This window comes from Gallus gallus, chromosome 4 (assembly GCF_016699485.2).
Source record: "Gallus gallus isolate bGalGal1 chromosome 4, bGalGal1.mat.broiler.GRCg7b, whole genome shotgun sequence".
NCBI classification, from domain to species: Eukaryota; Metazoa; Chordata; class Aves; order Galliformes; family Phasianidae; genus Gallus; species Gallus gallus.
The window spans coordinates 29678250-29699281 of NC_052535.1; the positions used below are offsets into that span (position 1 = coordinate 29678250).

The 21032-nt window shown below is 37.5% G+C and overlaps 1 protein-coding gene and 1 long non-coding RNA gene across 17 annotated transcripts in view; one reads left to right on the forward strand and one right to left on the reverse strand.

Annotated features, from left to right (window-relative positions):
• LOC112532437 overlaps nt 1-21032 on the forward strand; it is a 102765-nt gene that overhangs the window by 41604 nt on the left and 40129 nt on the right. The window lies entirely within an intron of this gene.
• Nucleotides 1-21032, reverse strand: part of INPP4B (inositol polyphosphate-4-phosphatase type II B) — a 287734-nt gene that overhangs the window by 20439 nt on the left and 246263 nt on the right. For all 14 annotated transcript variants that reach the window (XM_040700268.2, XM_025150480.3, XM_025150479.3 and 11 more), the window contains 3 exons: nt 19071-19168; nt 14791-14903; nt 9623-9777 (listed from right to left, as the gene is read on the reverse strand). In XM_040700268.2, the coding sequence (XP_040556202.1) occupies nt 9623-9777; nt 14791-14903; nt 19071-19168 (366 nt within the window). The remainder of the gene's footprint in view (nt 1-9622; nt 9778-14790; nt 14904-19070; nt 19169-21032) is intronic.

The following is a 21032-nucleotide window of genomic DNA, read 5'->3' on the forward strand; positions in this document are numbered from 1 at the left end:
GGAAATGTCACACATCCTTCAGGAAACAAATCTGCATTATATCTTTTTGGTTTTAAACTCTTAAACTAGACAGAAGAGATATTGGAGATATCTATCAACACAAACAAGAAGCAACAAGGAAGTAGGATAAAGCATATTCTAAGTGCATTCTGATTACAAGAAAAGGTGAAACAGCAAGCACTGAACATGTCAAAGACCTCCCAAATAAGTATTTAAAACTGTTATAACCACCTTAATCAAAACAGACTCTTCTAGGATTCCAGAATCAATTCTCGGATTGCTGAGACTGGATTGTTACGGTATTTCTTCATTTTTAAATGCACTGTGATGCTACTTTGATCATTTCAAACCAGCCAAAGATGCTTTTGATGTAGTGTCAGTTTATCTATTTTTATTTGTGTTCAATGTAACTGCCATTTTATTACATGAAGTAAACTTGGAAAACAGATCATGTCATTCTTCATTAAACTAAGTGCATAACAACAGCAACAACAAACAAAAACCAACCCCAAATCAATCCAGCCTAAAAGCATTTTCACTTCCTGCCTGACATGCATATTAAAAACTGCACAACCACCTATCGTGGGTATTTGGACGTTCCCATCTTATACTTGTCGGAACAAGAGAAGATGGTGCGCTGCAAGTTGCTCAACAAACCTTTCTGTTGCTGATTACTTTGCATTCTGCAGCTGTTCCACTGTCAACAGTTACAAATGAGTTACAAACAGATTTAAATAAAAATCAACAACTTGAAGCAGTGATTTTTGCAGAACGCATATGAAGCAAAATATGGTTTTGACAGAAATAATATATTTCCACTGGACCTGACAGCTTAATCGAAACATAAACTGGTCATCAGATGATCTTAGGACAAGATCTTTCTTGTAGAAGCGTGACCAGATTGCTCCTTAATCCATTCTTTTTAAAGAATCTTAACAAGTTTCATCATATCTGACTGCTGACTGGAGAGTGCTTGTAGCGGATCAGAAGATGTATTTAAAAACAAAACAAGGTGTAGGTCACCATTTTGCTCCTGGTAATAATTAACTGCTGCCTTTTTAGACTCTGTTGCTACAGAAGCAAAGGTCACATGTTGGTGCTTGGTGTGAGAGGAAGCATTGTAACTGCCTTTGGGCATGCTAACTGAGGTCAGATTAAGTCAGAGAAGAGACAAGAAACCTCAAAGCTGATCACGTTCTCACCACTGTTAGGAACAGGCAGTTCTCACCAGTGTCTCACAGCCAAGTTGCAGAGACGCTGTCAAACAGGTAGGCTGTAGCATGAGTTTGAAGCTGCTTGTACATCTGAAACCCTTATGATGAATGAGAGGAGCAGAAAGAGGACATTCCTTATAAACGTGGAAAAGCTGCAGGTGGGCCGCAGATGCCTGCTCCACAAGAAAGTCTATGAACCATGAAAAAATACAACTAGTGAGAACATCATGAGAATAGGAATTCCCTAGCTAAATATAGTCCAAATGGGAACTAACTTCTTTGGTCACTGCAGTGCAGTTACTGGGACTTCTGCAGCAAGGAAACACTGAGAGACGTGCTTCTGCTAGGTCTTTCAGTGCTGCTGTAATGGCAGCTTGTTCACAGAAGGCCACTCAGCAACTCATAGCTGCTACTGAAAGTAAAAAGAAATCACCACTAGAACTCACTCCCAAACTGAGTATGGCTACTCTCAAAGGAGTTAAAGAATAAATAAATAAATCACTTACAGGTGGGAGTGCTGCAGAAAAAGAAGCAGGCAGTACAGCAAAGACCAAAGGGGGAAAAAAAAAAAAAGCAGGAAGCTTATGGAAGAAAACTGGAATGAAGATGTGGGATGAGATATGATTATCTGAGTGGGGAGTACTCCTAGAAAACCTAAGTCGAAAAGGGCATTAAGGGAGTCTAAAATGAGTGAAAATAGACCGAAATATGTTTGTTAACTACCTTCTACCTAAGCCAGACAGAGCTGCTGCCCAACACTGCATCATATTTCTCCCAAAGAAGTGCAGTTTTCTCTTACAAAGCATCCTTTCTATAACAGCAGTTAGTCACCGCTCTTTTCTGCATCTCCTCCAACTTCTCCACAATCTGCACTGGGTAGTGCTGCAGGAAGTTACCAGCCTTCCCTGCCCATATTACATTATTTTGAGAAGAATGTAGTTTCAGAGATGAATAAACTCTTGAAGAGATTGGATTCATGATAATTTTAACCAGCTATTGTATGCTATTACTACCCACTTATTCTCCTCATTTCCTGCTCCTTTCTTATCTGAATTTTAGGCTTGGCAGTGCTGCTTTTCGTGAGAGCCTTAGCTGTACATGGTCAAAGCCAGGGTAATTCAGCTGCGGCTCATGGAAATTTAACGGGTAATAAATATGCATGCAAGATTTCTCCTATGAAATCTCTCAAGCCCTCTGAAAATCTTAACAGAAATGACATATAATAGGAAAGAAATCTATTTTCTGATTGCAGGTAATACCAAGTCTTTCATAGAACTTCTGAATAAGAAATAGCATACGCACTAAAGCACAGTACTAAATGAGAAAGCAAATTTTTTGGATATGGCTATTTAGACCTTTTTTAAAATTGAAAATTGAGTCATCATGGTGTGGACCTGGTAATTAATTATGCACCTTTTCCATCATCTGTGCTGAGTAAGTAAAATATTCTCTTAGATGGAAGGCATATCTCAATTCCCCACACTCTCATTTGGGTCAATATATGGTAAATACTGATATTGGCTACATGAGAGAACATTTACTGTGGCAATATCTCAGTGAGGGGAAAAAAAAAGTACAAATTAGAGCAGGGCAACTCAGACAGTAGGTCGAGTTTTGATTGGAATTCCATTAAATCTTTGGAGAAAGGCATCAAGTGCATGCTTAGTCAAAGGCCAAGGACTCCCACAAAGCAAAAAACCAAACACAGCCAAACATTTTCTTTCTCAGTGGAAAAATAACCTTTTTTCCCCCACTATAACATACTGCAATTGATATATTTATGTTTTGCTACGTGGCAGTTAAAATATACTTTCAGATTCTGAGTCTTCCTGAAGTAACCCATCCTTCTGTATGTTATCAGTGAAGTAGGTGCATCTCAATGACTCAACCAACTACCTCTGGTGTCTAAATTTAGAGACAACGTGCATTGTTTTTGGAATGACCTTATCTCCCTGGTCTAACAGGAAAATCAATAATTTCCTTCAGAAATTCTTATTTACTTACTACTGAAAATGTTAGTGCATCAGTCAAGCAGCCTGGGTTATATCCCTAAGTGCCCCTTGAAAATTATGGCAAAGGTTTTCACTGTTTTCCCTTGAACACTTACTCATTCCCCATGATTAGATCAAGTATATTAACACATGTTCTAGGGAAAGGGCATCTATGGTGCTTTCCATTAAGACAACACTTTTATCTGTTAAATCATTTTGAAAAGTGAAAATTCAAGCTCACAGTGTCATTTGAAGAAGAAGAAAATATACTAGAGTGGGATTGATATTCTGCACCAAGGTAATAAATATACGAGAGACCTAACCATTTTAAGACCCTGCTCCCACAAGGATCTCAAATCCTCTCCTCTTAATAAGGACTCATTAAAATTCAGCAGGTATGTTTTGAGGATTCAATCTATGCTAAAGAGGTTGTGGAGTAGGACATGACTTCTGTTGCTGTTCCTCTCCATGGCAAACAGTGACCACTGCAACAGCAAGCCAAGGCAATGGGGAAGGGGCACGGTGTTTGCTGTTCTGTTGTTGATGACAGTGTCCATGCACTGAAGAGGAAGAGAAAGACAATGACAGCCACATACATCACAACGAGGATCAAGGAGAGGGAAATACTGAAGTGACAGTGAAAATGAGGAAAGGAGTTGAGAAAGTCCCCACAAGAGAGTTCTCAGGACTCTGACTGGCGTGTTCATCAGAAATGCTGAAATTAGCATTGGGAAGAAGCTAGAGAAATGACGTACAGGAGAAATCAAACTTCTGTAGTCAGTCAGAGAATATTCCCCTGCAAAATGTGGACTTGAACATCTAGCTCCAATCTTTGAAATACATTACAAAACCAACCACCAATTTTACTTCATTTGCCCATTAGAAGCCTGAACATCAATGAAATCTTTCCTGAGGCTGTTATGACGTGAATATGTGCTTTTTTTTTTTTTTTGCTCATGTCTTCAAAAGTAGATAATTATTTTAAGGACACAGTACTAGTAAGAATTTTGTGAAGTTATGATCTTGTATTAGAAAGCTTTAGAATTAATATATCCTGTTCAAGCTACAGTTTGATATTCTGAAATAGTTTTCTATTTCAGAATAGATAGAATTTCTATACCTATAGAATTTCTATATCTAGAAAATGCAATTCTCTTCCTCTTTCCAGAAAGATGTTCAAGAATAGACCTTTATTCTAAAAAAGTCCTAGATGATACCAATTGCTTTGATTCTTTTTACATCTTGTTGCCTTCTCACTCCATTATATTTTCCTTCCTGTTACATGCAACGCACACTGTTGGCTATTAAAAACAAAGAACAATTTGATTTTAGAAAAGAACACTGATAGTTGACTCTAGGCATCAGACTGAACCATGCTGTTACTTAATACATTTCAATACATTAGATAGTGTACATCTTTCCATTTGAAGTTTGTACCTCATAATAAAAATGTTATATTTCTCAAGATCAACAGACCAATGAGAAAACCTTTAAGGGAGAGCTTGGCTTACAATGAAAGTTTTGTTCACAAAACTTAAGACTCTCAGAGAAAAACAACAAAGAAAGACGGGGAAGATCTGATAGGTACTGAAATAAAATGTTAGAGAACACATGCTTTCGCTTCTGCATAACCACTTGTGCTCCATCTACTACTACAAGCTCACAGGGATAGAGTGAAGGCCAGGAAGTAGGAGAAAAGTCAAGAACGTTCTGCATACGGATGCCTGCCTCTCACTCTATCACTCTGTTCCTGATTCCTAGGCTGTAGGAATCACAACACCGTACTGTTTGGCACAAGCCTTTCCATCAGAGAGGTCCTTCAGATTGAACTTCCATCTAGATCATCTTTCGGTGATTAAAGTGTTACAACTATAGTGTTAAAACCATCCCTCCTCAACATACACATCTTTAGGATAATCTTTAAAAAAAGATGCCTTCAAACATCTGTTTGAGAAGAAGCAATTTGCTTCATAGTTAGACCATCAAAAGTCCATGCCTTGTTGCCCAGATCATTCATTCTTTTTACTTGCATTGCAGTCAAATTTTTTGATAGGCCATTTATTCAAAATCATCTGAAATATCCTTGACTGGTGTTTCAGGTAAAAACCGCGTCTTAGAACCGCTGAAAGAAATTTTGTATTCAGTGTCTGGAGTATCTGACAGGTATTGTGCTCTACTAAGAATGATGACAAGGCTGAAAGCCTGGAAATTTCACTGTAGACAGTGGATTTGTCACATCGTTTGCTTATTTTTGAGGCTTTATTGGAAACGTTCCAAAAACCAGAAGATTCTGAGGTTATGTACTACCCAAGGACTCCAAAAGAGGCTCTGCCACTGAAACATTAAAATTTAATAGGTTCAGGAAAGAAAATCGAAAGAGTTTTACAAAACCGCTTTATAAAGTGCTGCCTACCAATGTCCAACTTTCTTTAAGCAGGGTCCATCTTTGAGGAATAAAAGTGCTCAGGTAAATCAGTTTTGCCTCTTTGCTCTGTCTTGGAATACAGTTGATGATGAGTGATAAGAAATACCCATGCATTGGCAAACACATTAGTAAGAAAACAATACTGACTGCAAAAAATAGTGATTAGAAAGTGGCAGTAATATTGGAAAAACTATTTCAATATTATGAGAATTACAAGCACTTGATAGAGATTGATTGCATTGATTCTCCTCACTCTGTGCTACAAATGTCACTAAGATCAATGAAATTTGCAAACATCTACCAAGTAAACTAGAGGATGCAGAATTATTTATGGAATAGTCACTGCTGCTTTTACAGACACTGCAGCTGCAGCATCATAATGGCTAGAATTGCCCCCAGAAGGCAAAGCTACATTCTAAATACTGTGATAGAGCTTCGATTCCTAGCATAATTTCACATCTTTCATAAGCAGAAGGGACAACTAATGGAAGGATTTCTGCACAGCTTTAAACTTCGTACTGTTATCGGTACAAGACACTAAATATGCTAATTAATTAATTTGCTAAATAATAGCTTAATAGCTACAAGCTGTGTTTTTCAAAAAAGCACCATACAATGTACACAAAAGCAAATGAAAAACAACATCTGAAATTGCTCCTGGTTTACTCAAAATTTGAAGGCATGCAGGTACACCACCAGAGCCAAAAGACAGCAGCACGTGAGTCCAGCATCACCAAACTTCCCCTGATGACATGAGTACACAAGCCCATCGGCCCACACTCATCTTTTTACAACAGCTACCAAAGCTGCATCAGCAATAGCAGGAAAAAGAAAAGCTTTGCAGATACACAGGAAACCTTTCTGATTTTTGTAGCTCAAACTCATGTCTGCTTTTGAATCTCCATCTGCTTTTACAACGCTCTTTGTTTCACACTACTCTATCTCCCACTGTTAATCCTTGAAAGAAGCCTTTCAAAGATCAATCCAGTCTGTTAGGATTCTGGATGCTAAAACTGAATTTTTCTTGTCTACTTGTTCTTTTGAAAGGCTTAAAAGTGATTTGCAGCAATCAAGCATAAAGGAATTTGTTTGACAAGGTTTAACAAAGTTATCTAGAGGGGATTTATTGCAGAAAATTACATAAATTATAAATTAAAAGGTGACCAGAGTTTTTCTCCCTCTCTTCTAAAAACAAAATGCATTCTTCTAGACGTGAAAAATCAATCTAAAAGCTCCTAACAAGTAGTCAATAAAAGGCCTAAAAACATGCAATTTTAACTAACACTCTGTAATAGTAATCACAAGAAAGGATGAAAAGGCAAGCATTACAAGTGACAAACAATCTGTTGACATTATTCACATAAACCCCAGAAACATAGCTGTCAAAGTTTCCTCAACTAGAATACAGGAGATTTAGCTGAAATGTCATTATATATCTTTGTGTGGAAATTATGGCCTTTTCTCCCTCGTTTTTGTCTTGCTGTTCTTTCCTTCCCAGTTTGCTCTCACAAATTGTGTTTCCCTGCAATTCGCCTTTGTTCAACTCCCTTCAAGAAGAGAGCACAGCCACAGGGGCCTTGTTGAGTCTCTGGACAGAGGAGAGGGAGAAATGGAAAAAAGACAGTGCAGCCTCTAGAGCTGCTCCTTCAACACCTGGCAACAGAGGTGCAGTGGGAAAGCAGATGGAGCCCTGCTGAAGCTATAACAACTTATTGCATTCCTTAAATACTTGTCAAAAAAAGAACAATAAAAAAACACAAGGCAAAGACAGCCCCTAGAACTGTCTGACCAACTGACCAACTCTCAATAGCAATATGATAAAGTTAAATATTCTGTAGCCCCACTTGACGTTTTTATACTTTTTTAATATACCGTTTTGAATTTTTGAGCTTTACTTCGCAAGCTCAAGAGAGAAAAAATGTTTGCAGCTCTTCTTTCTTGTAACCAAGGGTTGTGCGTATAGTGCAATGCAGATACAAACTAGCAGAAACAACAGACTGATTTATTTGTGTTCCTGATGGTATAGGCTACATTTATATACTATTGCCACTACTTCCAAGGACCTTGCTTCAAATCCCAGACAATCCTAGCGCCCAAGTCAAAGTTATTGCCTTTCAATAAAAGCAACAAAAGGCAACTACTTCAGTTCAAGGCTATTTCAAATTCATTTGCCAGATACTAACAGCAAAAAGCTTTTATCTGCATAAAACTACAGGAAAAACATAAAATTCACATTTATGATGTTGCTTCAGCCTCATATATCCATCTGCTCATTTACTTGATAGGTTTTCTGCAGATTTTCTGGCTTTTTGCCATTCTTTTGTGATGCTAATTTACTGTTACCTGCCAATATAACTAATGCGTTAATCACCTCAGTCTTCAAATCAGTTATGTAATATAAAAGCATGTAAAGTCCCTTACATTTCAGTCTGCAAAATCCTTCCATACTTCACTTCCAAATTAACAAATTGGTTTGTAAAAATGACAATCTTTTTTTCTTTCTTCTTTTTTTTTTTTTAAATCAGATTTATAGCTGTGAAATTTTTCTAGTCTACCTTTAAGTGATATTCTACATAATAATTCCATGTAACTAGTTTGTTTGTATCTGACAGTGTACTCAAACTTACACCCTCTATCGTATGTACTGGAGACATTTTAAAGAAACATATCTGAAATGCCAACACAAATGGAACTTAACACAGAAAACTCAAATTTTTCATTAATGATAAAACATGTATTTATGAAAGGCTGCACACAGGAGTCATTCACTCACTGAAGTACTGCAGAGACTAAGGGACATATGCAAGCTAATGATACATACAAAATGATACCTCAATTTAATACATCACCCTGCACTGTCAACTTGCAAACCAACTACACTTTTATGCCATTTCAGCACTCTGCTGAATTACTTATTGTAAAACTATGTTTTTTTCTTTAGAAAATTTACCTTTGCTAAAAAAACAAATGACCTTGCATGTGTAAAGCTACAGATTAACCTAAACTTTAAACTCCTAATCTGATAAAACCAAATATTGAAGTAAAGATTGTTCAATTACAGACATTAAACACAATTGTTACTTAGACACAAAATCCAACACACGGTCACATTGTTATGTTCCACAGAAGCGCAAGATAAAATTCAATTACTTCTTTGCAGGCTGACCAGAATATTTTCTATTAGTCTTGCAGGGATGTTTGTTGGATATGACTTGAGTAAACTCTTACAAGAATATACCACGCAGCTCTTGTTAATGCCAGTAATGAAACAGTTTCTTTAGAGAAGATAGCACATGGATTCATTCTGTGATCAAAACTTGTTTGCTCGGTGGTTTTCTTTTTTTTTCAGTTACAAGATTCAGATAATCACAAATCTTTACATCTTTTAATTACTCTTCTCTGACTACATCAGCCTTAATTGCATGGCTGCAATTTAGCATGAAACAAACATGGGTTTTTTTGTTTGCTTTCCACAACAAAGATTTTTTATCAAATATTATTGGCAACCACCATCAATCAAAAACTGCATTTTTTCTTTTATTATTAATAACATGACATAATAAGAATTGTCATCTGTAACAAAAGCTTATTTAGTTTTCCCAGTTTCCCTAAATTTTATACAAATGTTTTAGTGAGCATTTAAACGTTTCAGAAATATTCTAAAAACAAAAAATAACTCTTTTTTTTATACAGTCATAGAAGTTGTTAAAATTTTAAGCTTCATGAAAGCCTAAGGTATTGTTAAAATGATGGCTCTTTACCCTAGTCAAATTCTTCAGCCAGTGGAGTGGCACTCTGCAGAGCTTCACATATAAATCTCAGAAACTGTTCATTAGTGCTAAAATATAGTCCTTGCATGCATAAGTGAATCATAGCTGGCACAGTGCTAAATCAGGACTGGGGCCTATCATGCATTTGCAACTGGCTTTGGCCAGTTCTGCAGTCCCCGGTTCAGCTCAAAAAGCAGGGGATATGCAATAATCTTCACATACCTTCTCATACAATCCAGTGCCCGAATAAAGAAGTCTTTGTGAAGCTGATGCTCGTCCCTCAAGATGGAGCACTGTTCCAATGTCACTGACATGGATGTCCGGTCTTTGGCACTTTTGCAGCAGGTGAAGCGGACTCCATTCAGCTTACGGCAAATCTGAAACACAGGCAGATGTCAGAGGGTTGCTCTTTTCACACTTAATTCTCTGCACGCTAACAGACTTGGAAAATCCCAGAGTTCACAGTCACATATAAACAACAACATTTCTCAGGAAGAAAACTGCTATTAAAAGATAGTAGCTCAAACCTCTGTCATATGGCTGCTGACAAGCATGTCCTTACATCAGTTGTTAGTGCTGCCTGGGGACTGTCACATTCCAAGGATTATGCCCATGCTGGCCTGTCACAGTGGCACAAAAGGTGAACATTTTGTGCTGAGAGGGACGGTAAATTTCTTTTTTGTTTATAAACTTGCAGAACTAATAATCTAACAAAATAGTACCCTAAGATAATAACTACTGATCTATAGCCCATTTCCAATTTGTCAAAGATTTTAAAAGCAGATCTTAAGGGTTTCCACTATCAGGGCAAGCCCATAAATAACCTGCCCCCTGAAGAAAAAAGTTCTAATTTAGGAGGGTGCTACACAGAATCTTGCACTGAAGTTGCAGTCCACAGATTTGTTTTGCTACCTTGGTATTTACTGTAGTTAAAGGATCTCTTGCTCTTTCAAACACATACTTTATGCACAAGCACCACGCACAAATTGTCTTCTTTTATTTCAGTAGAAGCTCCTGCCTTCTGTTTTATCATTAGAAGTCAACGATCACAGCACTGTGACACATGCACTATGTTTTGTATATGGACGGATGAGGAACAGGCTTTGTACAAAGGAGGGAGACGTGCAATGCCCAAGTGGCGCAGCTATGATACAAAACAGCTCACGAAGGATGGCCCCCTTCTCTATTACAAGGGCATCAATCAAGTCTCAATTCTGCCCCCACATCCCAGCCCTAGAGAAGCAGGAAACTGATGAGTCTTCTACTCTTAGTCCCTAGCATGTTAAACAACTTACTAAAATCTACATCTGTCACAGGTTAGCAAACCACTGCATCCAAATTCCTGAACTTGAAATAAAATTAACTGTGTTAATATAGGCGATAAAAGGAAAAGTTGCTTCATTTAATCTCTTTCTGTGACAATCATCCTATTCAATTAAAGCTTAATTGCATGAACACCTAATGAATTTTGGAAAAAAAAAAAAAAAAGCAAAGAAAAACTTTGACGAGTTATTCTTAACTCACACTCATGAACACAGAGGACTAATTTCTCATGAGGGTGTCAATTCACACGCATCTATCTTTGTATGGAATTTAAATACAGTCCTTATTTTCAACAGCTAAACCATTCAACATATGACTCAGAACAATGAAAGCTTAATGTAAACAAATGCCATGGATTGCTTACTTTCACCCAGCATTTGGACAAAATTCTAAGGGATAAGGGAATCATGACATAGCTATAGGGATCATTTCTTGCCTTAAGAATCAATCTGCTGTTGTATCAGCTTACTAAGAAAAGCTTTCGGTTTAAGCAAGAGTTTACTAGAAGAAGAAAAATTTGAAGGGAGTTGATGCGCCCTGGATGATGGGTCTCTTACCTGATTTCACTTGCTTTAAGAAAGGTTAACACCCTATCTATCAAACTTCTGTCCCTGGACAATCATAGTAAGCCAATATAAAAAAAAATTACATCAGGAAAATAAGGCAAGGCTATAAATTATTTAGGCCCAAGCAACTTTTCAGCTTGGCTATGGAGTGCTTACTTGCCATCAGGATGAAACTGGATCTTCAGTTCCAAAACTCCTGAATCTTCAGAACCTCACTTCAGTAAATAAGCACATTTTATCTACAGTAATGCATTCCCAGAAATTCTATTAAAAACAATGGCCCAGACAACACTTACATGGTCTTTAAGGTCTCTGTAGCATTATGGTGAGGGACACCTCAAAACTCAAGCCAAGGAAATTAATGGAGCCCAACTCTGAACCCCAAGAAGTACATGTTAGTTAAGTAGAATCTGTTTCTTTCCTTCTATACATTCAAATTTTAAAACTTCTATCTGTTAGAAACGTGGGAAGTGGCCTGGGGATTTAAATAATGCATTAAAAGACAATTCTTATTTTGAGAAAGTATCAAGTAGGGTTGATAATGCCATGAAGCAGATAACTGCTTAACTGAAAAGATGAATTCTCTTTACACTTCTCTCTTTTGAAGTTCATGAGTCATCATGACTATTTGAAATGAATGAGTCATAAGCAAAAAGCAGGTAATTATTCTGGATGGGTGATGACCTCCAGCGCAGGGAGGGGAGACTAAAGTTCCAAATCTGAGCCAACAGCATCTGACTGAAGCGCTGGCAACAGAGAGTCAGTTTTGAACTGAGAAGCATTTTAGGGAAAAACAAGCAAATGGGTAACCACAAATGGGAGGGTTTATTTTGCCTGTAAGTTCAGCAGAAATGGCTCAATCATGTTAAAGTGGTTTAAATGGAAAACAATCCATTATATTAAATAATCAAAAAATCCTTAGCTTATGATCTAAGAGAAATCTAGGTTAACCTGATGGGCTGGCACAAATAAATCCTCAGAAATAACACAGCTCACTAAGCAGGAACAGCAAAAGTAAATAATTAAAATGGGCAAATAATGGTCAAGAAATCTAGTGAGATACAATACCTAATCTATGGCAATATCATAATGTCAGAATCAACAGCTTACAATAAGTGTCCAGCTTGACTTTCATCCTCACTTTTGCTCAACTGATTCCCAAAACACATTGGAGATACAGAATATCTATATTTCTTCTAAATGACCTCAAAGAAGTCTCCCGCAGAAACACAGATTTAAATGATGAGGACTGTGCTTAATTTTAAAGAGGATGTAAACCAATGAAAAAGCACATAAAACAGTGGAGACTAAAACAAGAAAAAAATCGATATTCCAATTATTTCCTCTTGAAATAAGACAGAAGATCAAGGGTCTAGCTTAGGAAGTAAAAACACGCATTTAAATATCTTCTGCTATGTTTATTTAGAAAAATATTTGTGATATCAATTTGCATTTTTTTTAATTTTTTTTAAAGCAGATGTATTCTCATAAGACTACTTGCAGGTGCAGTTACATATGCATATCCACGTGGAATCTCATTTATCTACTGCTGTAACAGTGACGTCCTTACAGCTGAGAATCACTCCTTCGACCTTATGATACGGTATAGCACTGCGTATAGAATTGGGTCCAGAAATACCCATTTCAGATGCTTACAGTAAAGTAGCTTGAGAGAAATATAATATTCTGAAGGAAAAAAAAATGGATTTTTTTTTTTAAATGTCCAAAGAACTTCTTTTTACCCGTGACATAAGTTTCAGGAAATCCTGCATAGATAGAAGACAACTTTCTATATCCAACGATTAAGTAAATTCCATCATCCTCTTTGTAGCTGATTTTACATTATTCTGCACTAATTTATCTTATCTTTGCAAAGCAATGTTTCATAGTAATTGCAGAAATGATACTAGAAAAAAAAAGCTTACATTTTTACTTACAAAGGATTTATACTTCAATAGCATGTGATAATACTTCTTAACCAAAACGAAAATTTTATTAGCAATATAAAAAATAATGCTAGTATTATTAATAAGGACATAATTAATATTCTTTGTGCTCCTTGTGTTAATGAAAAGTCATGCAAGATTTTATTAATATTTTATATCAAATATTTATCTACCTTAAAGGGCATATGCATTTGAAAGCTCCCCAAACACGAGGTCTTACATTTCACTTTCAACAGATAGCAAAGGCTCAAGACTCTGCCAGCAAGGGTACTTTTTTGCATTTAAGGCAATTATCTAATTGATTTTCACACTTCTCATCAGTCTGAGCTTTTATAAACATCTGTCTGCTTGAGTTTGTTTTTAACACATGTGCAAAATGTACATTGGGGAAGAGAAGGTTGAGAGGGAATTCCAAAACTGTATAAACATCTGAAGTGTGGGAGTCAAGAGAATGGGGCAGGCTCTTCCCACTGGTGCCCAGCAACAGGACAAGGCAGTGGGCACAAAGTGGAACATAAGAACCTCCCTTGACTTCCTGGCCACGCTTCTTTTGATGCAGCCCAGGATAGGGTTGGCTTTCTGGGCTGAGGGTACATTGCTGGCTCACATCCAGCTTGCCATCAACCAAGTACCTGCAGGTCTTTCTTGGCAGGGCTGCGCTCAATCCTTTTATCCTCCTGCTTGTATTAGTAGTGGGGGCTGCCTAGACCCACGTGAAAGACCTTGTATTTGGATTTGCTGGACCTCGTGAGGTTCACCTGGGCCCACTGATTAGCTTATTTAGGTCTCCCTGGATGGCATCCCTCTGATGTCTGGACTGCACCCCACAGCTTGGTGTCATCAGCAAACTTTCTGAGGATGCACTCAATCCCACTGTCAATGTCACTGATGAAGATATTAAAGAGCAACCAATCCCAGCACTGACTTCTGGGGGACACCATTCATCACACTGCTTTCCATCCAGACATGGAGCCATTGACCACCACACTCTGGACTTGATCCTGCAACCAGTTCTTCTTTCATTGAACAGTCCACCCATCAAATCCATATCTTTCCGGTGTGGAGAGAAGGATATGTTGTGGGGTACCATGTCAAAGGCCTGCAATGTATCTCACTGAGAAAAATGCAAAATCCTGAAATGGGGCAAAACAGCTCCATGCGGCTGCACAGGCCAGGGACTGCCTGCCTAGGAGAAGCTGTGCAATAAACGCTGGGGGGATGTTGGCAACAACGTGATCAAGTTCACCTTTCTCTTTCAACTCAGACTAGTTCTTTCAGTTAAGAAAATACAAAAATAATATATCTGTAATGTACGTGTAGGAAGAAGAGAGATATTCATGAATGGGATGAGAGATCAACAGAACAGTTAGAGAACCATTTTAGCTACCTAGTTTAATTGCTGAGTTTTTCCATCCAGACTCTTCAAATCCATTTCACTCATAATATCAGAAAGCATGTGAAAATTAATACATCACGCGAACATATTTGAAAAAATATATATTTGAAAAAAATATATTCAATATATTTGAATATATTTATAAAAAAAAGATCTCACCGTCGCAGCCAGCCACATGATTTCTACATTCTTCCTCTTTTTGGCCTGGATACTTTGATGAAGACTTTCTAGTAATCCCTTTAAATCATTTTGTTCTTGAAAATGTGGTAGACCTGAAAAAAATAAATGAGAAAAAAAAGCAGCATAGGGTTGATCATCATGGCAAGGTGACAAGGTTGATGATAGGATTGTGCAGACTAAATGAAATTGTTATTAAAGAAGAGGTCTATCATTTACCGCCTTTTCTGAGAAAGCAGGCTGGAAGAAACTGGCTAAATCCTCAGAGAATAAAAAAAATCTTATTTCTGTTTATCAGGTTGTCCTACCTAAGGCTTCACACTGGACAATTAAAATGTCTCCAACTTTCATCTTTTACATAGCAGGATTCAAATATTTGCTGTAGTTCTGTTCATCAGCCACTACAAACATTCATGGGAAATGAGTAGAGAAATAAGAGAGTGCTATTTAGAGCTGCCTTGATGTGATGATTATTTTGAGGTCCAAATATTTACTGTTGTTTTCAAAAGGATACATTTCATATTTGTTTTTTCAAATGATGCTTTAGTTCCTAAAATAACAAATGTACGGGCAGGTTGACCAACATTAAATATCCCCCCAAATCTAACAGAGGATATTCATCAGTCTATAGGGAAATGGACTTTGATTTTCAAGTACAAAATAATTTCAGGGATACTTAAAATCTAATGTCTTGCCTACTTGCCCTGACTGTAATAGAAAGGCTGAAGTTTTATTAACGGTACACAACTAGAGGGAATTCAGACGTGGATAATTCAATTTCCTTTGAGTTTTGTGGACACAAAAGGATTTTTAATTTTACCTTTATCTTAATTAGTTTTGAAAACAACCAAAATCTGTTTTTCTAAATGATTTTTTCTTCTGATAGGGAAGCAGAAAAAAACATCTCCAAAATAAGTCTTAAAACCAGTTGAAACAAGATTTAAACTAAATCTATTAAAACAGTCTTTTTCTGCAGTAGATATACACTGATTTTTCATTTTTTCCCTCAATCAAGAAAAAAAAAAGATCCATCCAAGAGGAAAAAGTAAACCAAAATAAAACAGCTACAATTTATATTCAATTTCAGAGAGTAAAAACGATGCGACTACTATAACGCAGGTCAAAATCCATTCTCTTAAGTTGTTCACAGTTGGAAGGATAGCTCTTATCATCTGGCTTTTATCCATGATTCATAGTAAGAAATAATTCAAATAAACACAAATATGTTCTAGAACATCTAAATTTTCTTATTCATATTGCCTAACACCCCACCTCCCTACCAAACTCCCACTCCCCCCCCCCCCCAAAATATTAAAAAACAATAACAACAGCAACAAAACACCACACAGGAAAAATACATTAAAACCTGCTTTGTAATAATCTTACTGAGGATTGTGTGACCTGAGCATTAGAATTCCTGACCATACAATTAGAGCATATAACACAGAGCATATAAACATACATCACAACCTGTTAGACTATTATACTTATCCTGCATCTGTTCCTTGAAAATAGATAGCATACAGACAGTACTCTAAAAGGATGCTTCCAGATTATGGGAATATATCACTAGGTAAATATTTTATTGTATCGAGATAGTTTTCCTTTGGCTCACAGCAGAAAATACATCATCTCAGAGAGATGACTTCACAATAGGTAAACCAATATTATCCTAATTTATAATATTGCCAAGTGACTTGTATCTTGACTGGATGTGACTGATAGCTTAAATTCCTTGTATCACAAAGCAGTATTAAACTGTCAAATCATTCTCATAGATTATAAGAGGGAGAAGCCTAGAAGCGCAAAACAGACTCGCAGACAGTGCTGTTGACATATGTGGTAGTACTACACACATTCTGATGCTACGGAAGAAAATCTGTTTTTGCTTGCACTATTCCAAGACCTTTTCACACAAGGGATGTATCTTGCAACACTGATGTTGCTGTGGGTGCTAGGTAGCAAATCAGCGACAGCAAATATCACTTATGAGACAGCTTTATCTTATTTTACGCTCTCAGCTGCTTAATTGAGTTCTAAGGCACTCTTTTCAATTACGTACTACTGAATAACAATCATATTTCTTTATTCTATCATGAACTTCTCTGTTAAAGCTATTTTGGTGTCTAAAATAATTGAATTGGTCCGCATTTCTGGTAGAGATCTTTCTAGGGGCACAATGTAACTCATTGGGTTTGCAATTTCCTGTTGGGACAGAATTCAAGCGATTAGGGAACGGAAGACTGACAGAGTGCACACTCTAAAGTTAGGTAGGAAGTCAACATTTGGTATATGCAGGTATTAACAATTAACATTTTTTAGTAATGAGGAATAGAGAGAAGGCTTGAACATACAATGAAAAGCTCTGCAGTGAGAGAAAAATTAACAGCAAAGGTGGCAAAACCTTCATGGGAGTACAAAGCTTTATTCTTTGACGTGAAATATATAAAGTGAGGATGTCTAAGGATGGTGGATGCAACTGCCTGCCAACAGGACTGAGAGTCCTCATATTAGGTCTGGTTTTATGGGTTTTATGAGTACAATTTGTAACTAACAGCTTTGTGAAATGGGTCACGCGTTTATTTTGTAGCGCAGGCTTGGCACTATAGGAAACTATTTGGAAAGGTGTGACAAAGCCATCAATGCTGAATGGCTCTCACTTGTCTCCATAGTCAGTGCTGCTGCCAGCCTTTGTGGAGGTATATCTTCCTAAGAACTGGAGGACAGAGATGGAGGAAAGGGAAAAAAAATGAAGTACTCCTCTGGCTGAACACCTTGGAGGGCTTCAGTCCCCCTTTTCCCTCTCTCCTAAAAATAAATAAATAAATAAAATGTAACTAACAGAGACATAGGAATAATGTAGGAAAAGGCTGGTTTGAAAGGCACCTTCCTCCAGGCTGAGTTATATTGCTAAGCTTGATAGTGTATGTTGATGGATATCTCTGCCCTGCAGTTTGGTTAAATAACAGAAAGAACTCTACATTATCAATACCATGTAATTGTACAGAGCAACCAGAACCATGACTTGGTGTTGTGTAAAGACTGGGACAACAGCCAGACTCAGCTCTCAGAGACAGAGAAGATGCAGGAAGGCAATAATAACCAGAAAAGACAGGATGAGCTAGACAAGCACAGTTCTTACAAGTCTGCACAGTCTGGAAGAAGTCCAGGAAGACTGTGAAGCACACTAATAATCCTCCTAGAGGAAGGCAGTACAAGGCTAGTTCTTGTCAATGAAAAGGAGCAAATACTATCTGCATGTAAATTTTTGCTTTTACATAATCAGATTCATTTAAAAAGCAGCAGATATGTTTTAGACCTAATTCCAGACGAGGTTAGTTTTTCAGTACCTTTCTTGGGTAGGTTCCCCTAAATAGATCGCTAACTTATTACGTAATAAGACTTTTGTTAGAAAACTTAGAAATATTAGAGATGTGAGTGGATCAATGGTCATACTGCATACACCATAGAAACACAGCTTTCCCTTCTGTCAAAATTATTAACAAATAGTATTTACACTGAGATTAAATATAAGCATGTACACATAGGCAGCACTACATTTAATAAAACTATGAGTACATGCACATAATGGAAAACAGCAAAAATAACCAATACCGTCTGTAAGAGAGCACAAGCTTTGCACAGCATTCACCACAAGGAATTACAAATGCCCCCTGGAACAACAGCACTTTAGATTCACAGATAGTTACCAAAGAATAAGGGGCAGAGACCTAAATGGTGAAAATTCATAGCTAATGGTGGCAACTATGTTGAAAAATAGCATTTTGTAGCTGAGAATTTGCTCTATCAAATAGTGCTATGGTACACTTTGTAGCTGTTGTCATTTCCATAGAAATAGGAGGCATTACTTTCGGAGCGACCTATGCACGTACTCAGAAAGAAAAGTAGAGGGAATAAGTAAAACTGATGAAAATTCCCAGGGAGTACATCTGTACAAATATAGTAAGTACGGACTGTCCTCTATTTAAATTATTAAAGAACATATCATATTAATAATTTAAAGAAGCTGTTCACCACTACTGCATTTGGTTCACCACTACTGCATTTCACTCTCCGTGTCATTTCTGCTATGGCCTTGGGCGCAAACAGGCTCCAAGTGCTTAATTATATGGAATAAATTATAGGAATGAGGCCTAAATCTAAAATCTGCATATTAATATTGTGCTAAAATTACCTCCTTAAAATTTTCATCTATAAAACCTTTTAAAAGCCATTTGGATACTGTATTATGTTATACTCACAATCAGGAGGCATTTTTTCCGTAAACAGGTTGTAATATTCCTTTAGAAGTTGTAAGTTTTCTTGGTTAATGTTTTCTTGCAAAGTGGTATCTCCAAACCTATAAAATCATAGTAAAATGATGAAAAACCTAAAACACATTGCCAAGTAATCCTTCAGAATGTTTAAATTGTATGAAGAACTCAAATTCCTTTTTCTAGAGCTGAATGCATTAGATTTGGTCAAACATATAATTACTCATCTTCCAAGTGATATAGAAGTAATGTTTGGGAATGAGGTATTTATCCACAGAAAATTCTTTCAAGCCATATGGACAGAATAATTAATTTACAGACAATGATTCAATAAAGCACAAATTCCCATTTCCTTCACAAATCCTGAACAAATGCAAGGGCTCTCTGTGGGAATTTCAAATGGCAGTTTGGGCAGAGTACAACTACTAAACCTCTTACTGCTGCTGCTGCTTAGAGCTGGATGATATTTGAAGCCCTACACAATGAAGAGAGGCAAGTGTCAGGAGGAATATCATAGAATGGCTTCAGTTGGAAGTGACCTCAAGGATCATCATGTTTCTAACTCCCCTGTCATAGGTAGGGTTGCCAGCTGCTTCATCAAGTACCAGATTGCCCAGGGCCCCATTCAGTCTGGCCTTAAATATCTCCAGGACCAGGGCATCCACAACCCTTCTGGGCAGCCTGTTCCAGTACCTCACCCACTCTCTCAGTGAAAAACTTCCCCCTGGCATCAAATCTAAATCTTCCCTCCTTTAGTTTAAAACCTTAAAACCATTCCCGCTTGTCCTATCGCTAACTACCCTTGTAAAAAGCCAATTTCTCTCCTGTTCGTAATCTCCCGCTAAATATTGGAGTGCCCTAACGAGGTCTCCTCCCGCACCCTTTTCCAGGCTGAACAAGCCCAGTTCCTATAGCCTATCTTCAAAGGAGAGGTTTTCTCGCTCCCTGATCATCTTCGTGGCCCTCCTTTGGACCCTCTTCAAAAGCTCTACATCTTTCCTGGTTTGGGGGCTCCAGACTTGGACACAGTACTCCAGATGGGGCCTCACGAGGGCAGAGTAGAGAGGGACAATCACCTTCCTTTCCCTGCTGGCCGCCCCTCTCCTGATGGAGCCCAGGATGCCACTGGCTTTCCAGGCCACAAGAGCACACTGCCGGCTCATGTTAAGATTTTTATTAAAGACGACACCTAAGTCCTTCTCTGCAGGGCTACTCTCAAGGAGCTCTTCTCCAGGTTTGTACACATATCTGGGATTACCTTGACCCAAGTGCAAAACTTTGCACTTGGCTTTGTTGAACCTGGTAAGGTTCACAAGGGCCCACCTTCCAAGTTTATCAAATATTTATCTTAAAAAAGATGCATCCTCTATTGTGCTTTATTGAAAATAAACATGTTTACATTTAATCAAGTTCTGCACTGTAAACAATTTATCACAAGAAGTTATATCTGTTCTCCTGTTCATCCTCCCACTAAGAGCACCTTTTAACAAAAAGCATGTGCAGTGTTCCCAATTACAAAGATGAATGTGCAGCTTCAGGAGCTGAGTGGTTACTGAGTGGAACTAAGTCTATGGTCTGCACATCTAACTGCATGCAGAAAGCATGTTTCTGCATGGAACAATCCAGTTTGGTTTGCCTGATAGACATTTATTAAGTTTTTCGTTTATGGCTTTCTTTTCTTTGGGTAAAATATAAAACCACCACTGAGAACAGTGTTACCACACTTCCTGTTACTCCACATTCAAGCCAGTTGATATCTTTTTTGAATTACTCCTTGACAACTCTGCAGATTCAGGCTATTTCTAAATCTTGTCAACATTTTCTTCTGGACATTTGTAACAGAAAGTCCTCCTGCCTGTCCCACCCTCATAAACTCTCACAGATTTGCTTCTTGGTTACCTCATACTCCTTTTCTCTCATTTGGAAAAATATGAAGCATCCTACTCACAA